This window comes from Triticum dicoccoides, chromosome 5A, assembly GCF_002162155.2.
Source record: "Triticum dicoccoides isolate Atlit2015 ecotype Zavitan chromosome 5A, WEW_v2.0, whole genome shotgun sequence".
Classification (NCBI taxonomy): Eukaryota; Viridiplantae; Streptophyta; class Magnoliopsida; order Poales; family Poaceae; genus Triticum; species Triticum dicoccoides.
Window position 1 is genome coordinate 90,773,887 of NC_041388.1, and position 22,600 is coordinate 90,796,486.

Consider the following 22,600-nt stretch of genomic DNA (forward strand, 5'->3'; position numbering starts at 1 on the left):
TCAAGAGATGATAGGCTTTTCATCATTTTAGACCTTACATGAGATGACCATGGGCCTCCCTTGTAAAGAAATGCACCACTTCCACTAATAAAAGAAGAGCCATACCTAGCTAGCTAGCTTAATGTGTTGCCTATTTTGAAGAAAAAAATAGCAATGGATTGATTTATCCACCGCAAAGAACATACCTAGCCAGCTTCACATATATTCTTTTGCATATACGCCATAATAGGAAGATTATAATAGACAGAAGGAAATTGAAACCCTAATTCAAATCCATAATATTCACCAATAATCACACCAAACACTATAATTAGAATCACTTAATAAATTACATGGGTCATATTGACTAACTTAACATTCTTACACAGCTGATGGCGCCTCCATTAATCTTCAACTATCCGACTCCCTATGATGGTAGGAACATTGTCTCTCCCACCTACGATGGTAGGAACATTGTCTCTCCCACTAGCGATTGGCGTCACTGTGGCTTCTCTTCGCGTCGCCACCGTACCCTCAACCAACCGCGCCACCACCACTTTTGTCGGTGCTCCCACCATCCATCTAGCCCTTCCACGCTCCCATCTTCTTGATCGCCAAAAATCTCCCCATCGCCGACAAGGCATGTGTCAGAGACCTTGGCAACCGAGTCTTCAATGAGGTAATTGTGTGCATTAAGACTCAATTAGGTTATTACCGTGCTATTGAGGCTCCTAGTTGCATCAGGAACGAGCTTGTTGTTATTTATGTACCTTTTAGGATCCTTTATGCAGTGTTGTAACTTTTTTGCAAACAAATGATAGCTTCTAGGACTTTAGGGTTCCCATCCTTGTTAAAAGAAGTATGTACTTACCTAGCCAGCTAGCTTGATGTGTTGTCTCTTTTCATGAAACAATAATAATAATGGATTGATTTATGCACCACAACAAACATATCTACCTAACTTCACATATATTCTTACACATGTATGCTATAATTATGAAGATTAATAGATACTCCCTCTATTTCATAATATAAAACGCTTTCATAAGCTATGTTAGCTTGTAAAAACGTCTTATATCATGAGACGGATGGGGGCAGAAGATGAAATCAAAACCCTAATTCTGATACATAATATTATGAGGCGTCGACGGCTTCCTCCTTATTCAACGATTCGACTTCCTACCAGTGTAACCATTATCTCTTCCATTCCTCTTCGCCTCGCCACCCCAACCTCAACCACCCGCCATCACCGTCGGTTGTGTCGTCGCTCCTATCATCCATCTAGCTCTTCTACGTCCTCGTCATCTCCTCCGTCGCCTAGAACCTCCCACTCTTCAACCCTGACCCTTTTGCATCATGAAGTTTCATCCTCGTCTTCACCGCCGTCACCAGCCGCGTGGCTCCACTCTACCTTGTTGCCCTCGCTGGGTCGAATCCCACGCGTCACGGACGAACCGCACGGTCTAGAAATCAGCCGCCGTTTCGTGGAGTGGCACTGGACTGCGCTTTTTGGCAAAGCAGATAAAAAAATCTAGTCTGAAGTGCCTGACAAACATTCCGTCCGATTCCGACCACCGACCAAAACCTTCGCAAACCCCTCCGCTGCCGCCATGGCTCGATCTCACGCCGACCGCCCCTTCCGCCCGCCGGATCGGGGTCCGCTGCCGCCGCACCGCTCACAGCAGCACAGCCAGCCGCACCCGCAGACCGCCGCGATCCTCCTCCTTCGCGCGGGCCCCGATTTCTCCTCCCCGTCCGCCACGGAGGTCGACGCGCTCGTCGCCGGCCTCCGCCCCGACAGCCTCTCCGTCTTCTCCTCCGGCCGCCACGCCGCTCGCCTCCTCTTCCGCTCCCTCCCTGCGGCCGCGGCCGCGGCGCGTGACCTCTGGTCGCTCCGCCTCGAGGGCCGCCACCTCCTCACCCCGTACCTCCCCGACGCCGCCCTCGCCGCGAAGGCATTCCCCCTAATCTCCTCGCTCTTCGCCTCCCACGCCTCCCGCCTCCTCGACTCCGACCTCGTTTCCCGTTTAGCCGCCCGCTCATCTCAGCTCGCAGCCTCCGTCCAGACTGTCAAGCACCGCCTGCGCGTCCGCCGCAGTAACCTCCGCGACTTCGATCAGTTCAATCTCCAGAGGAAAACGCTGGAGGCTGACAAGGATTTGTTAGACGCTAAAATTGCCGAGTATAAAGCAGCAATGATGTCGATACGTCGTGCGATGCTAAGTGGGACGGATGAAGAGGAGGAGGTGGACCAGGAGGAGGAGGGGGTTGATCTGTTTGGGATTGTGGAAGATGATGATGTGGATTTTGCGAGGGTGCACACGATGATGCTGCGTGAGTGCAGGCGGCTCAATGAGGGGCTACCAATCTATGCATACCGTAGAAAAATTCTCAATCACATATTCGCTAACCAGGCGAGTTTTACGAGTTCTTTGCAGTTATATTTGTGATGTTTGCAAATCTACAATGCAGTGTGAGCCAGACTTTTATGCTTAGTTGTTAGAACCATAGTGGAAAAGCAGTGTATGGAGTTTTGTTGTGTATATATTATAATTTTGCAATGCGCTGTTAAGTTTTAACTTTGCTTATGTAGGTTAAGTTAATCTGAGTCATCTCTTGTGATTTTAAATATTGGTAGTATTGGCAGAATATTCTTGCTCTAGCTTTTCCAATGGAACTGCACCTAATGATCTTCATTACAAGGTTATGAGGTGCATTTTTGCCGTTGAGGTACCAACATTTTGATCATGTAATTTGGTCTAATATTCAGTAGTCAGCGTTTCGCTTTACCCACAATTTCCCCCCTAGGTTTCACTTGTTTGTTATTTTTCTAAATCATGAATAATGACATAAAATTTGTGTTTTAAGTTATGTATCTTTGTTCTCTACAGGTTATGATCTTAATTGGGGAAACTGGTTCTGGGAAAAGCACACAATTGGTTCAGTATCTTGCTGACTCAGGTCTTGCTGCCAACGGTTCAATTGTCTGTACCCAACCTCGAAAAATTGCTGCTATAACGTTGGCACGTAGAGTAGATGAAGAAAGCAATGGCTGCTATGCAGAAAATTTTGTGTCGTCATGTTCAACCTTTTCCTGTTCTCGGGGCTTCAGTTCGAAGATCATATTTGGCACAGATAGTTATCTTTTACATCACTGCATGAACGATACGGGCCTGGATGGCGTTTCATACATTATTGTTGATGAAGCTCATGAAAGAAGCTTGAACACCGATCTTCTCTTAGCTTTGATAAAGAAGAAGCTGCTTGATAGGGTGGATTTGCGACTCATTATAATGTCTGCCACTGCTGATGCTAATAGACTAGCTGAATACTTTTATGGCTGTCAAACATTCCATGTTAAAGGGCGAAATTTTCCTGTTGAAATTAAATATATCCCAGATGTATCAGTGGATGCTTCCTTCAATATTGTACCGAACTCTCTGAATGATGCTTGTGCTACTGCTTCTTATGTCAATGATGTTGTAAGGGTGGTAAGTGTGATTCACAAGAATGAAGAAGACGGTGCCATACTTGCTTTCTTGACATCTCAACTGGAAGTTGAGTGGGCCTGTGAAAACTTCAGCGATGCAAGTGCTGTGGTACTTCCTATGCATGGAAAGCTTTCCCATGTAGAACAGAGTCGTGTTTTCAACAGCTACCCCGGTAAGAGAAAAGTTATCTTCTGCACGAATATGGCTGAAACGTCGCTGACCATCAAAGAAGTGAAGTATGTTGTTGATCCTGGACTGGCCAAGGAGAGCAGATTTGTGCCTAGTAGTGGTCTCAATGTGCTGAAAGTAAATTGGATTTCCCAAAGTTCCGCTAATCAACGTGCTGGCCGGGCCGGTCGAACAGGCGCAGGGAAGTGTTACAGGCTTTACTCTGAATCTCACTTCAGAATGATGGAAGTACATCAAGAACCTGAAATCCGGAAAGTTCATCTTGGCACTGCTGTTCTGAGAATACTTGCTTTGGGTGTTAGGGATGCACAGAATTTTGAGTTTGTTGATGCCCCAAATCCAGAAGCAATCAATATGGCTTTGAAGAACCTTGAACAATTGGGTGCTGTCAAATGTAAATGTAATTTGTTTGAGCTGACTGATACTGGACGCTACCTGGTCAAATTGGGAATTGAGCCAAGGCTTGGCAAAATTATGCTTGATTGCTTTGATTCTGGTTTGAGGAAGGAAGGTGTAATTCTAGCTGCTGTTATGGCAAATTCTAGCAGCATATTTTGTAGAGTGGGCACTAATGAGGAGAAACATAAAGCTGACCTTCAGAAGGTCCGATTGTGTCACCAAGATGGAGATCTCTTCACTTTACTCGCTGTTTATAAAAAATGGGAGGATGGGAATGGAAACAGGAATATGTGGTGCTGGCAGAACAGCATCAACGCCAAGACCATGAGGAAGTGCCAGGATACTATATCAGAGCTTGAAAATTGTCTAAAGCATGAACTCAACATTATTATCCCAAGTTATTGGTGTTGGAATCCTGAGGTTCCCTCTATGCATGATAAGTTGCTAAAGAGAATTATTCTATCATCTCTTGCAGGCAATCTTGCTATGTTTTTAGGACATGAAAAGTTTGGTTACCAGGTGATTTCGACAGATCAGGCTGTGAACCTTCATCCCTCATGCTCATTGCTCAATTATGGCAGCAAGCCAGAGTGGGTGGTGTTTACCGAAATCTTATCAATCCCAAATCAGTATTTGGTATGTGTAACTGCTGTTGATCATGATGCGTTGTATGCACTTCATTCCATGTCCTTCATTCATCAACTGGAGAAACATAAGCTGCAGATAAAAGTGATTAGTGGGCTTGGTCATAATTTATTGCGAAGATTTTGTGGCAAATATGGCCAAAATCAACACAGGATTATCTCACATCTCAAGGAAGAATGCAGGGATGACCGAATAACAGTCGAAATTAACTTCAAAAACAATGAAGTTGTGTTATTTGCTACAAGGCAGGACATAGAAAAGGTCTTCTGTATTGTTAACGGTGCTTTGGAGTGTGAAGCTAAGATGTTGAGGAATGAGTGCCTCGAGAGAAGATTATTTCCTGGGAGGCCTGGCAGTTCTCCTCTTGCATTGTTTGGCTCGGGTGCTGAAATCAAGCATTTGGAACTTGGGAAGAGGTATCTAACAGTAGAGGTTCTCCATCAAAATGCCCATGATATCAATGACAAGGAGCTTATTTTTTTGGTGGGCAGTCTGATCCCCGGTGTCGCTAATTTTCATAAATCAGCTGGGAACTTTCGGATAGCCTCAGATGAAACGAAATGGGGGAAGTTTACATTCCTCAAACCTGAAGATGCTGAAGATGCTGTGTTAAAATTGAATGGAATAGAGTTTCATGGTTCCTCATTAAAAGTGGTTCCAGTATGTTCTTCTGATAATCGAGGATTACCATTTCCTGCGGTAAGAGCTAGACTATCATGGCCATGTAACCCAAGCAGGGGGCGTGCATTTGGGACCCGTTTGCTCAGGCTCAGGGAAGCACCCATAATTGGCCCTTCTGTTTCTGCATGTGAAGAAGCGCTGATTAGAGAAATTTCTTCATTCATGCCAAACAAGAGTTTTCCTGGACAAAATTTCCGTGTTGAAGTCTTCCCTCCAGAGGAAAACAACTCAATGATGAGAGCAACTATAACTTTTGATGGAAGTCTTCATCGAGAGGCTGCAAGAGCGCTGGACCATCTTGAAGGAAGCTTTCTTCCTTGTTGTCAACCTTGGCAGATGATACGGTGCAAGCATGTATTTCATAGTACTCTGTCCTGCCCATTACATGTTTACAATGTTATCAGCCAGGAAGTTAATTCTCTGCTTGAGAGTTTCCGAAGCCAGAAAGGTGTGCTTGCATTCCTCATTTCCTGCCTGCTTAAATTTCTTCGCTGTTCTATTGTTTGAATCATGTGTTTTCTTTGCTTTTTTAAAATGGAACACATAGATTCCATTAAATTTGGCACACGGCTAAATTTCTGGCTACCACACCCCAAACATCACCATGAAAATGGTCCGTCCAAATTACACGATCATCTAGACCCTGATCACACCCCAAGGCTGCAAAAAGATGTGACGTCATTACTTTTACGACGAATAAATTCTGTACAGTACACATCAAACGAGAGCAGTAACATACTCTTTAAGGTCTTTTACTAGTGCACTGGATGTTGACAAATCATAACCAGTGTTAGACAAAGCTTGTTTAAGCTCTAGGCAGTCGGTCTCAAGGACAACTCAGCCCATGCCTAAGGAGGTGACATGATGAACATCATGCTGCATTGCTTGAGCTTCCAAGTCCACATGTGACAGGCTTCCTTCACCGGCAGCAATTAAAGCCCCTAGATGATCCCGGACAGCAAATTCCCTATCACCAGCATGCACAGTTTGACAGATAAGCATCAAAGTTTACCTTTAACCACTCCAGAACAGGAGGTTTTCCGGAGCTCACAAATCTGGGTATATTCACTTTCACATTCGGGTGGTGTTCTAAGGATTCAGAAATGTATGTTGCAAATCTTAATTGGAAATCAGAGACTGGTTCGACTGCGTCTTCTGTGTTACCTTATTGTGGTGAGACCACTAAATACGTGAAAGTGGCAAGCTTCATAACCGCACTGCCTCTTTTCCAAAATAAATTTCACAGTTCCTTTAGCTGAGATGCACTTCAAGAGATTCAGCTTTTCTTCTTCGAGGAGCACCGCATGCTAACACATTTTCACAATTTTTTTGCAATATAAGAGGTGGTCACCATCTTCATTTTGTCATCTCCATAAGGGATTGTGCATAATCGCCTCTCCTTCGAATATTCATTTGCGTTCCTAGTGTCCAAATAAAATGGTTAACTTTACTTGGGCACAGCAAACTCAAAATTCTCTTCCAGACATGATTATAAGACTTATCTGCACTATTTGAGCTTCCACAACTGCTGACACCTTGCAAATCATGTTGCTTCATGTAAAATTCATATGCTGACCCCACTTCCTTTAAATGCACTCCCTCTACTATGTTCCCATGGACCAATGTTAAACGTGAGAATTGACAGAAATAATTAAAAGTTCAGCCCAAAATGATCCTAGTCTTTTATTTATTTATTACCAAATCTGACCCTTCCACTTAGCGCCAGTCTCCTTGGTGTTGAACTTGGCTATGTCAAGGCCATACACTTTGGTATTTGAAAAAACTTAGAACTTTCGTGGAACAAACACGTTCAACGCCATACACCCCGGGGTTGAGCTGTTTGTGCTTAACGCCAGAGTGCATGGCGCTGAACTGTGTTACCTTTCTCATTGTCATTTTTGCCTGCCTCAAGCCATCCACCACATGTGATTTTCCCGGTAGCACAAGGTGAAATAGCAGAGTAGGCATCAGTGATTGCCATCTTGGAGCAGAAGCTTGCAAATAAGTTAAAACCTGTACGTGCATGAATAAAGAAAAGAGAAAAAAAGAGAGTAAAGGATGAACGCTGCTACTGGGTATGAAAGAATCTTTCTAGGCCAAGCACTGCCGCTCGTTATATAACAAGCCAACACTCATTGTTTTAATTCACCCGTGGGTCAAAGAAAGGAGGCCACGGTTCAACACCATATATGTTGGCGTTGAGCTCTAACAACTAAACACCAGCTGTTGAGCCTATCATGTGTGTTTGCTCCATAAAAATGCTAAGTTTTTTCAACGCCAACATATATGGCGCGAGCAAAAGCGTCAGATTTTGTCAGAAGTTTACATTAGAGTTATTGTTGGCTAAACTTCTAAATGAGGGTCAGTTCTGTCCGTTTTCACCTCTAAAGGAGAGATGGTCATTTAATTGAGGAGTTGTAAACATGACATATTAGTGATGCATTATCATTTATTATCACTGCCTTGTTTGTTTCCAGGGGCTAAAAATGGCAAGTAATTTTGATTGGGGGTAGTATGTGTACATACAATATTTTTGGTGTTCCTGTTGGTATGCAACTTCTTTTTTGGTTGTTGTTAAATTCAGGAGTATGTGTTATTTCAAGAATCACCGCAAGAGTTTGTTGGTAGATACACTAGTTTACACATGTATGTGTGTGATCACTTGCAAGACTGCAACCAAGGTATACATCCAAGAATCTGTAACATTAGTAAATAGGGATATCCCCTTCCTCTCCTTGATAAGCCTAAATCACAAGTGTTATGCTGCTAATCTTATGTAGCTTCATTTCCGCATTTATATTGTTTGTGTGGTTGTTTGAGACTGCAAAAAGCTTAAGCTTATATCTACTGGTGAGTTTGAAGATGTAATCAGTTTTCTATTTCATACAGGTGTGTCTTACAATTTCGAAAAGACTGATAATGGTATTTTCCGGTTAAAGCTCACTGCAAATGCCACAAAAACAATAGCAGATTTGAGAAGGCCTCTTGAGATTTTGATGAAAGGCAACACTATAAACCACCCTGACCTGACAATAAGTGCAGTTCAGCTACTTTTGTCCCATGATGGTGTAGCACATTTGAAATCTATTGAACAAGAAACTGGTACTTACATTCTTTACGACAGACAAAGTCTGAATATTAAAGTCTTTGGGCACCAAGATCAGATGGCTACAGCAGAGACAAAATTGGTGCACGCACTTACAGAGCTCCTTGAGAAGAAGCCCCTGGAAATTAGTCTTCGTGGCCATAACCTCCCTCCAGACTTGATGAAGAAAACAGTAGAGAACTTTGGAGTTGATCTGGAAGGACTTAAGAAAGAAATGCCTGCAGTAAATGTTGAGTTACATAAACAGAGACATCTACTTAAAGTTTGGGGTAGTAAAGAGGATAAGCGAAGGGTTGAAGGGATGATCTCTGAGCTGATAACCTCTGTTAAACAGAATGCCCTGGTTCAACTTCCGTCAGGGAGTGTTGGAGGAAGTAAGGATAAGCAAAGGGATGACAATGAGCTGGCGCAGGATGCGTGCCCTATTTGCTTGTGTGAGACTGAAGACCCTTTTGAGCTTGAATCATGTGGGCACATGTTTTGTCGGGCTTGCTTAGTGGATCAGTGTGAATCTGCCATGAAATCTCATGATGCGTTCCCTGTTTGCTGCCTGAAAACTGGATGCAGGAAGCCCTTCCTCATAGTTGATTTGAAGCACCTGGTGTCTAATGAGAAGCTGGAGGACCTATTCAGAGCTTCCTTAAGGGCATTTGTTACATCTAGAGCAGGAATGTATCGCTTCTGCCCGACACCCGATTGCCAATCCATCTACCAAGTGGCAGCTCCAGATGCAGAGACCAAGCCTTTTGTCTGCGGGGCTTGCTATGTCGAGATCTGCACCAAGTGCCATCTTGAGTATCATCCTTTGATGTCCTGTGAGGCTTACAAGCAATACAAGGAAGACCCAGACGCGACGCTGCTTGAATGGCGCAGAGGGAAGGAGAATGTGAAGAACTGCCCTTCGTGTGGATACACGATCGAGAAATCTGAGGGCTGCAACCATGTCGAGTGCAGGTGCGGCAGCCATATCTGCTGGGCATGCTTGGCGAACTTCAGGAGCAGCGAGGAGTGTTATGGCCATCTCAGGTCTGTGCACCAATCCTTTGTGGACATTGTGTAGAACCTGGATGTAGATTTTTGCACATGCTGGCTGAATGATTATATTTGTTGTGTATACAATGTAGGAAGATGATGATGTTCGTCTGTCTGTATATTAACCTTGTTATAATTGCATGACGATAACTAGCGCACATCTGTGTTGAAAATATCTTGACCATTTTATCCATGTTTACTTAAATCGTTTGGGGACTTCTGTTTACGGATGACTGAGAGCATTGCTGGCATCTTTGTGGGTGAATCTTTGTTCCCCTAAAATCACTTTATTGGTTCCATGTTTCCGTTTTTGAGTTCATGCTCGTTCGGTTCTTGGCTGGTTTGACGAAGTGTGTGCATCAGAGAGATGGGGGTTTGGATAAGGGCACAGTTCCTTCTCCAAACCAGTGAAGCCCTCCTGCAAAGCACAGGCTTTCTAGGTGGTTGGTGCAAACAGGGGTTTCTAGGCTTGAGTGGAGGGTGCAATACTGGTTTCTCCACATTAATCCTGGCAGTTTTTTCATACTTATGCTAGCATAGCAATATTACCCATAACCATCACATTACTGCTCATGTACTTTGTCGACGTCCACAACGCTCATCAGCGGTACAAAAAGAAATTCCTTGACGCTTTCTCTCTTATCGCCGTTACTGTTGCTGGGTAGGAGTACCTGCCTGAGGGAATTTCCTAACGGACGCTCGTCGCGTCAAGTTTTTTTTTTTTGAGACAATCCACGAAGCTTTTTATTCACTCGTCACAACGTTTACAGGGACGAACTGAAGTTCACCAGGGTTGCCCAACTAAACATGGTGGCCAATCCCTAATTTCAAAACATGCTTCGCTAGATTGTGAGCCTCGACATTCGAACTCCTAAACTCATGCACAAAATTACATAACTGAAAACTACGAAAGTATTCAACAATCTCACTAATGATAGCCCCATAGTTAGGACTACTCTTTTGCTTGATATCATCCACAATGCCTTTGCAGTCTGATGCAATGTGTATCGTCTGTAGCTGGAGGTCCTCTGCTAGTGCCATTGCTTCCCGGATCGCCAACGCCTCAAGAGTAGCAGGGTCAGATATAGAATTGAACACTATGGCCGATGCTCCAAGATACAGACCCTCCTCACTCCTGCAAATTGCAGCGATTGCACCAAATCTCGATCTCCTCATAGTGGCAGCATCAACATTCACTTTTATCATGCCTGCGGGAGGTTTAATCCAGCCTGTTGGCCTCACCCTCACTGAATACGCAGCTGATCTCTCCGTGCTCTTGGCAACTTGTATATCATTCAGAAAGGAATTGATGAAACAATGGGTGGAGTAGGGATTCTGAAATATATCTTCATAAATTGCCTTTCGTCTTGCTGCCCAAATAGCCCATAAGGTTGTCGTCATACGGACAAAAAGATCGCTCGACAAGGCTTTCTTCATTGCAAAAAGCCAATCCTTAACACTATCAGTGTCGAAACGGCTGACCTGATCTAATATTTCCTCGTTCGCAAGTGCCCAAACACTGCAAGCCATCGAACAGTTCAGTAAGGCATGTCTCCACGAGTCTCTTGCGCCGCATAGCGCGCACGTTGATGACGTGGACATCTTTCTATGCTCCAAAACATCAGCTGTTGGAATTGAGCTCCGAGCTAAACGCCAAAGAAACAACTTGATTTTAGCAGGTACATCTGTTTTCCACAGCTCTGTCCATTCCGTTTTTGCATTGTCCGCCGCAGAAGAACCACCACGTTCCTCGATCCAGTCCTCCCTCGAGATCTTGGTTTGCATAATAATTCTGTATGAAGATTTGACAGAGAATGAACCTCTCTGCTCTCCGCTCCAAGCCCAGAAATCCTCTACGTTTCTTGTACATAACGGGATAGCTAGCACAGCTTCAGCATCAATGGACAGGAACACCGCTCAGACCAGCTGCTCATTCCAGCTCGCTGTCATCGTGTGCATCAATTCTGAGACCAATTGTGGAGGGTTCGGAGTAATAGGCGCAATGGGCCTCATCATCCCCGGCCGTGGTAACCAATTATGCGTCCATATATGCGTGGTTTGCCCATTACCAATCCTCCTGATAAGGCCTAGCCTAAGCATATCTCTTCCATCGAGAATTGCTCTCCAAATTTGTGAAGGTCTACTGCCAAGCTCCGCCTCCATTGCAGATGAGTGAGGGAAATAAGCTGCCTTGAGAATCCGCGAGCTTAGTGAATCAGGATCCTGAAGTATCCTCCATGCTTGTCTTGCTAACAAAGCAAGGTTAAAAACCTCCATATCCCGGAACCCGAGGCCTCCAAGATGTTTTGGGCGTGTCAAAATGTCCCAAGCCACCCAAGCTGGTTTACGTTTCCCCGCTTTACTTCCCCACCAGAACTGCCGAATGATGGAGGAGATGTTCTCACATAGGCCTCTGTGTAATCTGAAACAAGCCATCGAGTAGACAGGCAGGGCTTGAGCCGCTACTTTAATTAAAACCTCTTTTCCTCCAACCGATAAGAGTTTTTCCATCCATCCCTTCACCTTTTCCCAAACTCTATCTCTGAGATATTTGAACGTTCTTATCTTTGATTGCCCCACATCAGTTGGCATGCCCAAATAGCGCTCATTCAATGATTCATTTTGGACTTGTAGAGTTGCTTTGATACTATCTCTCAACTGTTGCGGGCAACCTTTACTGAAAAATATGGACGACTTGTCATGGTTGATACGCTGCCCCGAAGAATTATAGTACAACTCCAAAAGGTTTGAAACCTCAACTGCCCCCTCTATACTCGCCTTGAATAACAACAGGCTATCATCCACAAAGAGGAGGTGGTTAACAGCCGGAGCTGTGTTTGCCACCTTAATCCCCTCAAGCACAGACGACTGTGAACTGGTTTTTAGTAGGCACGAAAGGCCCTCTGCTGCAATCAAGAAAAGATAGGGGGAGATCGGATCTCCCTGTCTGATGCCTCGTGAAGGTTTGAAGGATTCAAGTTTCTCTCCATTAAACATCACTGAAAATGACACCGAGCTGATCATACTCATAACAATATTTACCCATTGTTGCGCAAAACCCAACTTGATCATGATAGCCTGAAGATAGGACCACTCCAGACGGTCATAAGCTTTCATCATATCCAATTTCAATGCACAATGACTGTTGCTCTTTGCTTTACTTCGCTTCATAAAATGCAGACACTCATAAGCGCAAATAATATTGTCGGTGATCATCCGACCTGGGACGAACGCAGATTGCTCTTCTGAGATTATATCCGGCAAGATAACTTTCAACCTGTTTGCAATAACTTTGGATGCAATTTTGCATAACACATTACATAAGTTTATTGGACGAAATTGTGTAAGGAGCGTTGGATCCATCACCTTGGGAATAAGAACGAGCACCGTGTCATTTACACACTCTGCGCTTTCCTCCCCCTTAATTATCCACAATACTGCCATCGTGACCTCATCTCCGCAGATCTCCCAGTGTCTTTGATAGAAGTGTGCTGGGAAACCATCTGGCCCTGGTGCCTTGGTCGCTCCCATCTGAAAGAGCGCCGTCTTGACTTCCTCCTTTGTGTACGGTGCCATCAGCATATCATTCATATTCTGCGTCAAGTTGTCGAGGCTTCGCACAGAGGCGAGCGACCTATCGATCAAGACGGGCCGGCCCAATTACGAGATAGTGCACGCGCTACAGCGTTCGGATTTGGGAACCTTCTGGAGGGTTCCTGAAATGGTTCTGCGAACCTTCTAGAAGGTTTTGAACCGGGTTTTCACTGGTTTTTTTTCTGTTTGCTTGTTATTTTTTGTTTTTCTGTTTTTTCTTTTTCTTTCTTCGTCTTTCTGTTTCTTTATTTCGTTTTTCAATTCCTTTTTATTCTATTTTTATTTTATTTTTGTTCTTAAGAATTTCAAATTCTTTTCTAAAATTCTAAAATGTTTAGAAGTTCAAAACAATTTCTTGTTATTAATTTTTGTTCAAAAATTCAAAAAATGTTCCCATATTATTAAAAATGTTTGCTTTTCAAAAAAAGTATATAAGTTCACAAAATGTTTATGTTTTCAAATTATGTTTGGGAGTTTCAAAAAATCTTCCCATTTCAAAATTTGTTCATCAATTACCAAAAATGTTCATGTTTTCAAATTTTGTTGCGAGTTTGCATAAATGTTTCCATTTAAAGAATTGTTCACAAATTCCAAAAAATGTTCATGTTTCAACTTTTGTTCAGCAGTTTTAGAAAATATACGCAAGTTTTAAAAATTGTTCATGTGTTCAAGTTTTGTTTGGAAGTTTCAAAATATGTTCCCAGTTTTATAAAATGTTCGAGTATCCAAAAATTGTTTTCGAATTTAATGTTCGGGTTTTCAAAAAAAACTTTCACGTTTTCTATTTTTTGGGAGATTTTACAAAAATGTTCCCGTTTCCAAAAATTGTTTGCATTTTTCGAATTGTTGAGTTTTTTCAAATTTTATTCACAATTTCAAAAAGTGTTTGCTGTTTCATACAACCTTCACGTTTTTTCTCAAAAACAACGTTTTGCGTACAAAATTCTAAAAATGTTCGGATGTGCGCTCGGTTTTGTTCTTAATATGTTGTGCTGCATTACACACCAGGTAGCTCTCTAGCTGAACTGGCTAGCTGTACTTCTTTGAAGCATTTGAAGCATCTGGTCTCAGATTCGAACCCTGCTTTTGCAGATAGGACCTCCCCCTACCTGAGGCCTCATTTGGTACGAGCGGATCGACAGGGTTTCTAGAGGATTAACCCCGCGGGGCCCAGAAATCTCGCTAATCCTCGTCGGCCCACTTGTTTCGCGGGGTTTGCGCAGCCGAATCCCTTCGACCCCCTTCGTTCCCCTCCTATCCACGCGGCTGGCCAGCCTCGCGGGCACCCGTGCGGAATGGGACGCACCGAGACAGAGCGTCGCCCCGCCGCCGCCGTCCTCCTCCGCCGGTACTTCTCGAGGTGATTCCTCCCCCTCTCCTCCACTTCTCCATCCCCGATGATGCGTCCAATGATGAGACAGGCTGCTTCCATGGCCATCCTTCTCCTCTCCTACATGGCAGCAGTTCGATGCGTCCATCGATGAGTCTGTCTGTCTCTTCTCATTTGCAGAACACGGCCGTTACCTTCAGCAGCCTTCTAGCCTGGTCTGCTAGAAGCAAGCTGAGAGTGTGGTATTTATCTAATTGAATCCATCGATCTGGAGCACTGTTTGTTGTTATTGTTCCCTAGTGTCATGGGCTAGGGGTGTTATTTTAGTTCTAGTTTAATTTATGGCCTCCCACAGGCTGCTGTATCCCCACGCAGATTGATGTATTTTTGGACAAAAACAACAAACAATGATAACCTCTGTATCCCCACATTTTTTATATTGATCTTATGTTCATTTGTATGCATTAACATTATCTGTTCGCTATTCTTCTCTATCAGATACAACAGTGTAATATCTGTAACTGAATCTTAGTTGATTTTGTTTCGTGGCGTCATCCCTTTTTCTTGAAGCGACAAAAGAGAGATGATAGATGCACTTGCAAATTGGACGTTCCATTCTTCTAGATTCATAGCAATCCAACAATGGATACTGATTGTTGGTTCCTTCTTCAGTATGCTTCATTTTGGTCCCCATCCATAAATTTGCAACTGATGCAGCACTCATGTACACTTGTAACTTGGTTACTTTATTAGTAACTGAATCCTAAAACAAAGGCAGAAGGATGATACATGTAACAAAGCCTTTGTATCTAGTTGCTACTATTTGTTTTCTCTAAATAAAATTCTCTAAAATAGTTGCTACTATTTGTTAGGTTGAGGGCCTCATTTTTTAATTGGCACCGGGCCTCCGTTTTCTCGGATACGGCCCTGATCATGAAGCTAACTAATCTTTTGATTCAGAAGATTCCACATCCCACTTTTGTGCAACTCTCACACTCTAATATATCCTTGTCCTGTTTATCCATCTGTACACAGGAACTTTTTCTTTTCTTTTCTTGGTGCATAATCCGGGTGAGCAACATTGGTTCTCCAATACCAGAGTATATGTGCCATCTAGCCTAGTCTGCTAGTACTATCTTCCATGCATTCATTATTTAATTCTCCACTCTCAGACTATATAATACAATATGAAAATTTGATAAACAACTAAGCAAGGAAATTCTGTTTGTAGTTTCAAGTCATGCAAAGTTGTTGTTGTGATGAGATATTGATTTCAAGTCATGCAAAATTATGCTGCTGCTGGGAAAAACTGCTGCTAAATTATTCCCATGTAGCAACTTTGTCTCATTTTTATTAGGTGACCTTTACAATTCTGTAGCAAGGATATAAGGGGAGTTAGTTACATTGTAAATTTGGATTTTTAAATGTTCTAGACCATGTTTTGTCAATATGACAAAACTTGCCTACCAAACAGAAAATTTAAACAAAGAGGATTGTGGATGAAGGGGTTTGGGGGATTCAAGGGGTTTTGAGGGGATTGGGTGGAAGGAAGGGATTCACCCAATCCCCTGAAATGCCCCCCTCCCCAATCCACTTCTACCAAAGAAAGCCTGATGGTTGTCATAATCCGCAACCAAGTATTCGTGATAAGTTCAGCTAGGCAGAGTGTTAGCATTGTGATCCTCCTGCTGTTGGTTATGTCTCATGTAGCTGTGGTTTCAAGGGCTCAGAAGACGAAATCGAAACAACGAGAAGAACCACCTTCGGAAGAAAGAACTGGATTACTTGGTGAGGAGGCTGCGCAGCAGGATTCTGAGAGTGCCAGCTCTAGCACCGCGCTCATGGGATCTGGTCAGACAAAGAGAACCTGAGTGTAGTGCAGGCCATGCGTAAGTCAACTTCTGGCAGACTGCTGTCTTTTTTCTGTAGAGAAATGAGGAAATGCATATTTATGCAAACAATCTTAGTTTCCTTCTGCATTTACAAATATACAGTGTTGGGATAATGTAGTATTGTACTACTTCCTCTACCTATAGCAACATTACAACAGTCGCTTCATGCATGAACTAGCAAATGACAAAAGGAAGCTACATTATATATTTCAGTTGAGTGATACATGTCTTATCTGAACCAACACTGCGTCTTTTGGTCACGGAGCATGTAGTCTCACTCTACTCCTGTATCTTGTCAGCTTGCATGTTGTCTCCAATGGCTTCCTCTGATGTTTTGTCCTTCCCTTGGTCTTTCTCCTTGGCTTTCTTCATTTCAGCCTCCTCTTTCTCCTTGGCTTTCTTCGCTTCAGCCTCCTTGGCCACCTCTTCCTCCTTCGCCTTGGCGACCGCCGCGTCTTCTTTGGCCTGCTTGAGCGCCTCGATGAGGCCTGCCAAGCATACGTCAGGGTCCCTCTTTTTCTTCTTGGACATGGGCATGAGGTTCTCTGCCACGTCAGCGGGCGACATGTCAGTCTCCTCGAGCAGCTGCTGAATCTCCCCAAACAGCTCGTGCTCGACGACATCCAGGTAGTTCTTGGCGAGTACCTTGAAGCTCTCAAAGCGGCAGTAAGACATCTCAATGTGCTTGTCCATCCTGCCCCGCCGGATCAGTGCCGGGTCCAGCTTCTCCTTGTAGTTGGTGGTGAAGATGATGATCCGCTCGCCGCCGCACGCAGACCACAGCCCGTCGATGAAGTTGAGCAGGCCAGAGAGCGTCACATTGGCCGCGTCATCCTTCTCTGGCTCGATTGGTAGCTTGGGTTTGTCGTTGCCATCAGAGTCCTTGTCGCGAGAGGCCTTCTTGTCCTTGCGGCGTTTTCCGGTGAGGTCGGCGGAGCAGTCAATGTCCTCTATGACGATGATGGACTTGTCCGTCGTCTCGATGAAGAGCTTCCGCAACTCGGTGTTGTTGTTGATGGCCGTGAGCTCGAGGTCGTAGACATCGTAGTCGAGGAAGTTGGCCATGGCGGCTATCATAGTGGACTTGCCGGTGCCGGGCGGGCCGTAAAGGAGGTACCCGCGCTTCCACGCCTTGCCGACCTTAGCGTAGTACTCCTTGCTCTCTTGGAACGCCATGAGGTCATCGATGACGTCCTCCTTCTGTTTGGGGTCCATGGCAAGGGTGTCGAAGGTCGCCGGGTGCTCGAACGGTACATGGCTCCAGGCGCTCTTGGCCCCGTAAGGGCTCGAGCTGCCGCTGGCTTTGTTGGTGAACAGGCGGCGCTGGCGGTTCTTGATGATGACGGTGCGGCCCTCGCCGAGGATGAAAGGCAGGTAAGAATCGAGGACGAGGTCGTGGTGCTGCTTATGGAAGGTGACCCGGTAGAAGCGCTTCTCGTCCTCGCCAGGGTACAAACTGATGACATTGGACTTGGGTCGCTGCTTGGAGGCATGCCACCAGAGCGTGGCGCCGGAGAAGTCGTCGGTGACCCCCTCGTGGTCGTCGATGGAGACCTGGATGTTCTTGCTGTCCTTGCCGAGCTCGGCTTTGAGCCTGCGCGCGCGACGGGCACATGCGTCGCTCAGGTAGGCCTCGACGGCAAGGAAGAGCTCGCTTCGCTTCCAGCGCTGGGCGCCGTTCTCCGAGATGGTGATCTGGAGGTAAGGGTTGAAGTAGGCGGTGAGCTTGGCGGCCAAAGCGGCGAGGTTGAGCCGGAGGGTGTCCGGGATGTGGTTCTGCACCATGGACCATAGGAAGATGGTGCTCGCCACTGCCGATCCGAACCATGGCCACCACTCCACCATCGCCCCCTCCATGGCTGGACCTCACCTCTTGATTTTGTGTCTTGGGTTTTTCTTGCTGGAAGGCTGTAACTCTATCTGGCTCTGCACCGGACGGCACCTGAGTGAGTGAGTGGTTGTGCGTGTATATAGTGCTGGCTGGAGACGTGTGGTGATTCACTTAGGTTAACCCAGGTCGTCGTCTTTGTCATCATCGGAGCAGATCGTCGGGGTAGGTGGAGAGGAGCTCTCGGAGCCGAGAAAAATCGGTGAGTCCATACACACGGAACAAACTCATGAGTTCCCTTTTCCCAGTACAGATTGAGACAAGGTGAGTGAATGGATGGGTCTCTCCTAGCCAACAGGCCATGTTAGGGTATTTCGTATTGTAGCACTCAATCCATAGCACAATTTTTTTGAAGAAGAAAAAACACTGTATCTTTTTATGCAAGGGAGAGTACAGCTCACTCTGCTCCTGTCACTTCATCACTTGTCAGCTTGCTTGCTTGATGTCTCCATTGGCTTCCTGTGATGTCTTGTCCTTTGCTTCACCTGGCTACCTTCCTGGCTTTCTTAACCAGGAGATGGTTTACTTTGGGTTCAAGTAAATTAATTTCTGCAGCTTTTCAGCCCTAGCAAAATCCTGCCACTCCCTTCTTCGTTTTCCAAATTTCAAGAGCCATTTACATACAAGATTGATGTTGGTAGAACTGAAATCAGTGAACCCAAGCCCATCTAGGTTGGTTGTCACACACATCAAGCCAGGTGGTACTGAAAAGGTCAGAAAACTGCAAATTCAGTCTCCTGTAATTCTAACGGTCTAGTCATAAGCTAGGTGTGGTGTAGTGATTTACTTGACTTGAGCACTACCGGTAGCCGTTGTTGTCGTCGTCGGAACAGGAGAAGATGAGCTATCAGAAGAGATAGGCCTTTTGCCCAGTATACGTGGAGTCCTTGGTAGTAGTCTCTACCTGTGTTTTGATTTTCGGCCGCAAAAAGTGGATTTCGGCCGAATTTCGGCCATCTCGGCCTGAGGCGAAAAGTATATTTAGGCCGAAATTGCTCAAATTTGGCAAATTTTGATCAAATTGCAGTCAAATTTTGGTCAAATTTCAGCCGAAATTTTTGAAAATGGCTGAAATTCGGCCATCTCGGCCTAGGGCGAAAAAAAGCTCAAACCGAAAATCAAAACACAGGTCTCTACATAGCAACATTACAAGTGGAGCTAGATGATATTTTCCTTTAAGAAACGCTGCATCTTTTGAAAGGGAATCGTTCTAATTCTATCACTTGTCACCTTCCTTGATGTCCCCAGGTGCAGGTGGCCGGCGAGGTATGGGCGGAAAGTGGTGGAGAAGCAAGATGATGGTGGCCACCGCCAACCCGACCTGGAGCTGGCCCTCTTTGATGTCGTGTGCCTTGGGGTGGTTTTACTCTTGCCTCCATGGAAAGCTGTAGCTCGACCTGGACTGGACGCCCGTGTGCTTGCATATATAATGCCAACGATTTGTGCGATGATCTGCTTAGGTTGAGCCTAAGCACGCATCGCCGCTGCGGTCGCCATCGGAGCAGGTCAGGAGGAGTTATCGCCTTATCGGAGCTGAGAAGAAGCAGGCGAGCATCGACATCGATCGACCAGTCCACGGAAGTGGAATTGCTTAATGCTAAAGGCAACGGGAACTGCATAGTTGGCTGCAGGCTCCGCTCACTTTGCAGCAATCAAGGATGAAGCTCGCTCTTGGGCCATGGCTGGAGCTAGAGGAATGAACTTAGGGCTAGCTGTAACCTGATCGTGTCTTTGGGGGACTGAGCAACCCTGTGTCTTCTGCTCATCTCGTCACCACAGCGTTGCCATTCTTGTGCATGTCTCTGTGGTGATCCCCTGTAATTTCTAAACTTTCTCCCCTATCAATGCAATGATACACCATCTAGGCATATTCGAGAAAAAAAATAAGATTCCGGTTGCTAATTTGGTCATTGCATCGCTGTCGCTTTTGTAGATGATGGATTGCGTCTCTATCCTGTCACTGACAGCTGAGTATACAATATCCTCATCTATTTGGCATCAACAACCTGCAGGACTGTATTGTTCAGGATTTCAGGGGTAAGGATATGTGTCCACCTACTTTAGAAGAAGACTAACACCTGTGATCCGTTGGGGTAATGAGACAACCTTAAATCCTTTGTGGCCGATGTAGCTACTTCGACTCAGGAGGATGGTGTATATTGGGCATTGTAGAAAAATAATACTTTCTCGGTCAAATATATGTATAGAAACTCCTTAAGGTTTGGCCACTGATAGGCGCCGGTCGACTGGCCCAATTTCGGCCGGTCACCGCGCGAGCGTTTGATTTGGTCCACTGCAACCGTACGATTGTACACATCATCTTCTTTCCCACCTTATCTTCAGGCAATCATGGAAGAAAACTAGAAAAATCTGTCACTACTGACAAGAAGAGCCACAACAGTGACGAGGTAGAAGGCCCAACAGTCAGAGGAATCAACGAATCTGAAAAGGGAGAAGTGCCTACAACTGGGACCGAGCTGTAAGTGAGACGTGAGTGAGTGGCCCGCGAGCCATCGTATGAGGATAAGAGTGGTTGTGGCCTTCTATCAATTTTTGCATCAAGATCTAAAAACTCCGAATCATTGAAACGCCTTCTAACTAAAGTTGACTCATCTCCAGTTTCATATTTATCAAGATTTACATTGGAAAATAAAGATTCAATAGGAGTCACATCAATTACTTTAAGATCTTCCTCATTATTCAAAGCCTCTGGTTTCACTGCCATTTTGTTTAGTAAAGTAGCTTGTTTATCAGAAATTTGACTTACTAAATTTTCAAGATGCGCCAACTGAGATCTCAAACCATAAAATTCTTTAGACATATCATCAAGCTCTTTATTCATGTATTCCATAAAGCTTTTCTGCTCCTTGAGCTCGTTTCTAAAGAAATTGTTATGCTCAAATTGTAAAGACATGAACCTTCTAACATTATTCTCAATTTCGTCTACCCTCCTAAGGTGAGGGTCAACGTTTTTTGGAGGGGTCATTGCGACAAAGCAAGCAGTCCAACACACGAGCACACAAAAAGTAAACGAAGAAGATGAACGGAAGATGGTGAAGAAGATGCGAATCTTTTTGAAAATCATATTAGAAGTGGGGGAGAGAAAAACAAGAGGCGAATGGCAAATAATGTAATGTGAGGGATGAGCGTGAAAGAACATGCGGTGCCCCATGTTTAGTTTTGGTAATTGATGACAATCTCTATGGACTAATGACTGCCTTGAGTTATATTTGAAGGTTTTGTCCATAGGCTTTTCTTGGAGTACATGTGTTGGTTTCAAGGAGAGTTTATGTCGACCAAGATGCTATTCAAGGAATTATCCAAAGATTGGTCATGTGAGTGTTGAGCTTATTGTAAGCATGTCTTGAAGAAGAAGATTGTGTGATCATTCATATCTACCTTCAAGACATCATCCAAATGAAGAGAATTGGAAAGATTCAAGGTTTATCAAGATTAAGTCAAGAATGAATCAAGTTGATCAACACACAAAGCATACAAGATGTACTGAGGGATCAAGTGATCCCATGGTATGGTAAGCATTGTCCATTATGCTTTGTTTGCTAACTCATGGTTTTCGTGAGAGTTCTTTGTGGGGTTAGGTGGCGATGTGCAAGTTCAAGTGGAGCATCATGAAGAGATCAAATGCTTGAAGCTTGTCGTCCATTATGGTAACAATGGATTTATGAAGATATGCCGAAGAGTGGCTCACCCATAGTGGAGTATGGGGGAGCAATGAACTAGTCTTCATCGAGCCAACACAATCAAGAAAGGTGGTCCAACTTGAGGAAGTCAAGATCGTCATCATCTAGCTCAAGTGGACTATGTGCAAGACAAAGGTTTGCTCTTGATAGGTTTTCTATTTTACCGGTCTCATAGTGGTAGTTGGGAGACCGGACTATAGGATCGATTGTCGTACTATCAAGGGGGGCTCTCGATGAGTAGCTTGATCATATCGTTCGTTGAGAGCTCAAACCATTGCATCCTTGCATTATCTTTCTTGGTTCTTGTTTGGTTCTCTTTGTGAGTTTTGGAGCTTATGGTCATCTTGATGACAAGCTCGAGTTCATCGAAAACGGAGTTCACTTGCATCTTCTATGATGTTTTCGATGTTGGAGGTTATGTCTGTTCTTCTCTGTTGGAGGTTTCACTCCTCCATTTGTTAGGCATACCTACCCTGCCTCTTCTTACTATAACCAGTCGCTGTTTTGATGCCACTCATCGTCTTGTTTCCAACAAGCTTGAGTTTGCTCAATTCGGAGCTCATATGCAGAAGTTATGGCAGTTCTGGTTTTCCGTGGAGTATACTTGCTTTCGTGGAAGTGGCATAAGGATGGTGCCAGCGGTAGTACCGCTTATCGCCACAAACGGCAGTAC

General features: G+C 44.6%; 3 protein-coding genes across 4 annotated transcripts; 2 read left to right on the forward strand and 1 right to left on the reverse strand.

The window, feature by feature from the left end:
• The first annotated feature begins 1,438 nt into the window (after positions 1-1,438).
• Positions 1,439-9,711, forward strand: LOC119299597 (ATP-dependent RNA helicase DEAH12, chloroplastic-like). The gene is made up of 3 exons (XM_037576783.1): positions 1,439-2,393; positions 2,871-5,832; positions 8,274-9,711. The coding sequence occupies exons 1-3, from the start codon at positions 1,590-1,592 to the stop codon at positions 9,548-9,550; spliced, it is 5,043 nt and encodes a 1,680-aa protein (XP_037432680.1). The 5' UTR covers positions 1,439-1,589; the 3' UTR covers positions 9,551-9,711.
• A 4,614-nt stretch (positions 9,712-14,325) lies between these two features.
• Positions 14,326-20,090, forward strand: LOC119299599. Of its 2 annotated transcripts, none has more exons than XM_037576785.1 (3): positions 14,326-14,476; positions 16,177-16,335; positions 19,475-20,090. In XM_037576785.1, the coding sequence occupies exons 1-3, from the start codon at positions 14,412-14,414 to the stop codon at positions 19,689-19,691; spliced, it is 441 nt and encodes a 146-aa protein (XP_037432682.1). In that variant the 5' UTR covers positions 14,326-14,411; the 3' UTR covers positions 19,692-20,090. The 2 variants fall into 2 exon arrangements, 1 of the variants encoding a protein (XP_037432682.1); XR_005146235.1 differs by having other exon boundaries at positions 14,333-14,476; positions 16,170-16,335.
• On the reverse strand, positions 16,381-18,825 carry LOC119299598 (AAA-ATPase ASD, mitochondrial-like). The gene has a single exon (XM_037576784.1). The coding sequence runs from the start codon at positions 18,193-18,195 to the stop codon at positions 16,618-16,620; it is 1,578 nt and encodes a 525-aa protein (XP_037432681.1). The 5' UTR covers positions 18,196-18,825; the 3' UTR covers positions 16,381-16,617.
• Positions 20,091-22,600: the final 2,510 nt, after the last annotated feature.

Excerpts from the sequence above, each read along its gene's own strand:
- LOC119299598 (XM_037576784.1), bottom strand. The coding sequence starts at position 18,195 with ATGGAGGGGGCGATGGTGGAGTGGTGGCCATGGTTCGGATCGGCAGTG.
- LOC119299597 (XM_037576783.1), top strand. The coding sequence starts at position 1,590 with ATGGCTCGATCTCACGCCGACCGCCCCTTCCGCCCGCCGGATCGGGGT. Across the intron at positions 2,394-2,870 it reads ATCACATATTCGCTAACCAG|GTTATGATCTTAATTGGGGA; the intron begins GCGAGTTTTACG and ends TGTTCTCTACAG. Across the intron at positions 5,833-8,273 it reads GAGTTTCCGAAGCCAGAAAG|GTGTGTCTTACAATTTCGAA; the intron begins GTGTGCTTGCAT and ends TATTTCATACAG.
- LOC119299599 (XM_037576785.1), top strand. The coding sequence starts at position 14,412 with ATGGGACGCACCGAGACAGAGCGTCGCCCCGCCGCCGCCGTCCTCCTC. Across the intron at positions 14,477-16,176 it reads CTCCGCCGGTACTTCTCGAG|AAGACGAAATCGAAACAACG; the intron begins GTGATTCCTCCC and ends TCAAGGGCTCAG. Across the intron at positions 16,336-19,474 it reads GAGTGTAGTGCAGGCCATGC|GTGCAGGTGGCCGGCGAGGT; the intron begins GTAAGTCAACTT and ends TGATGTCCCCAG.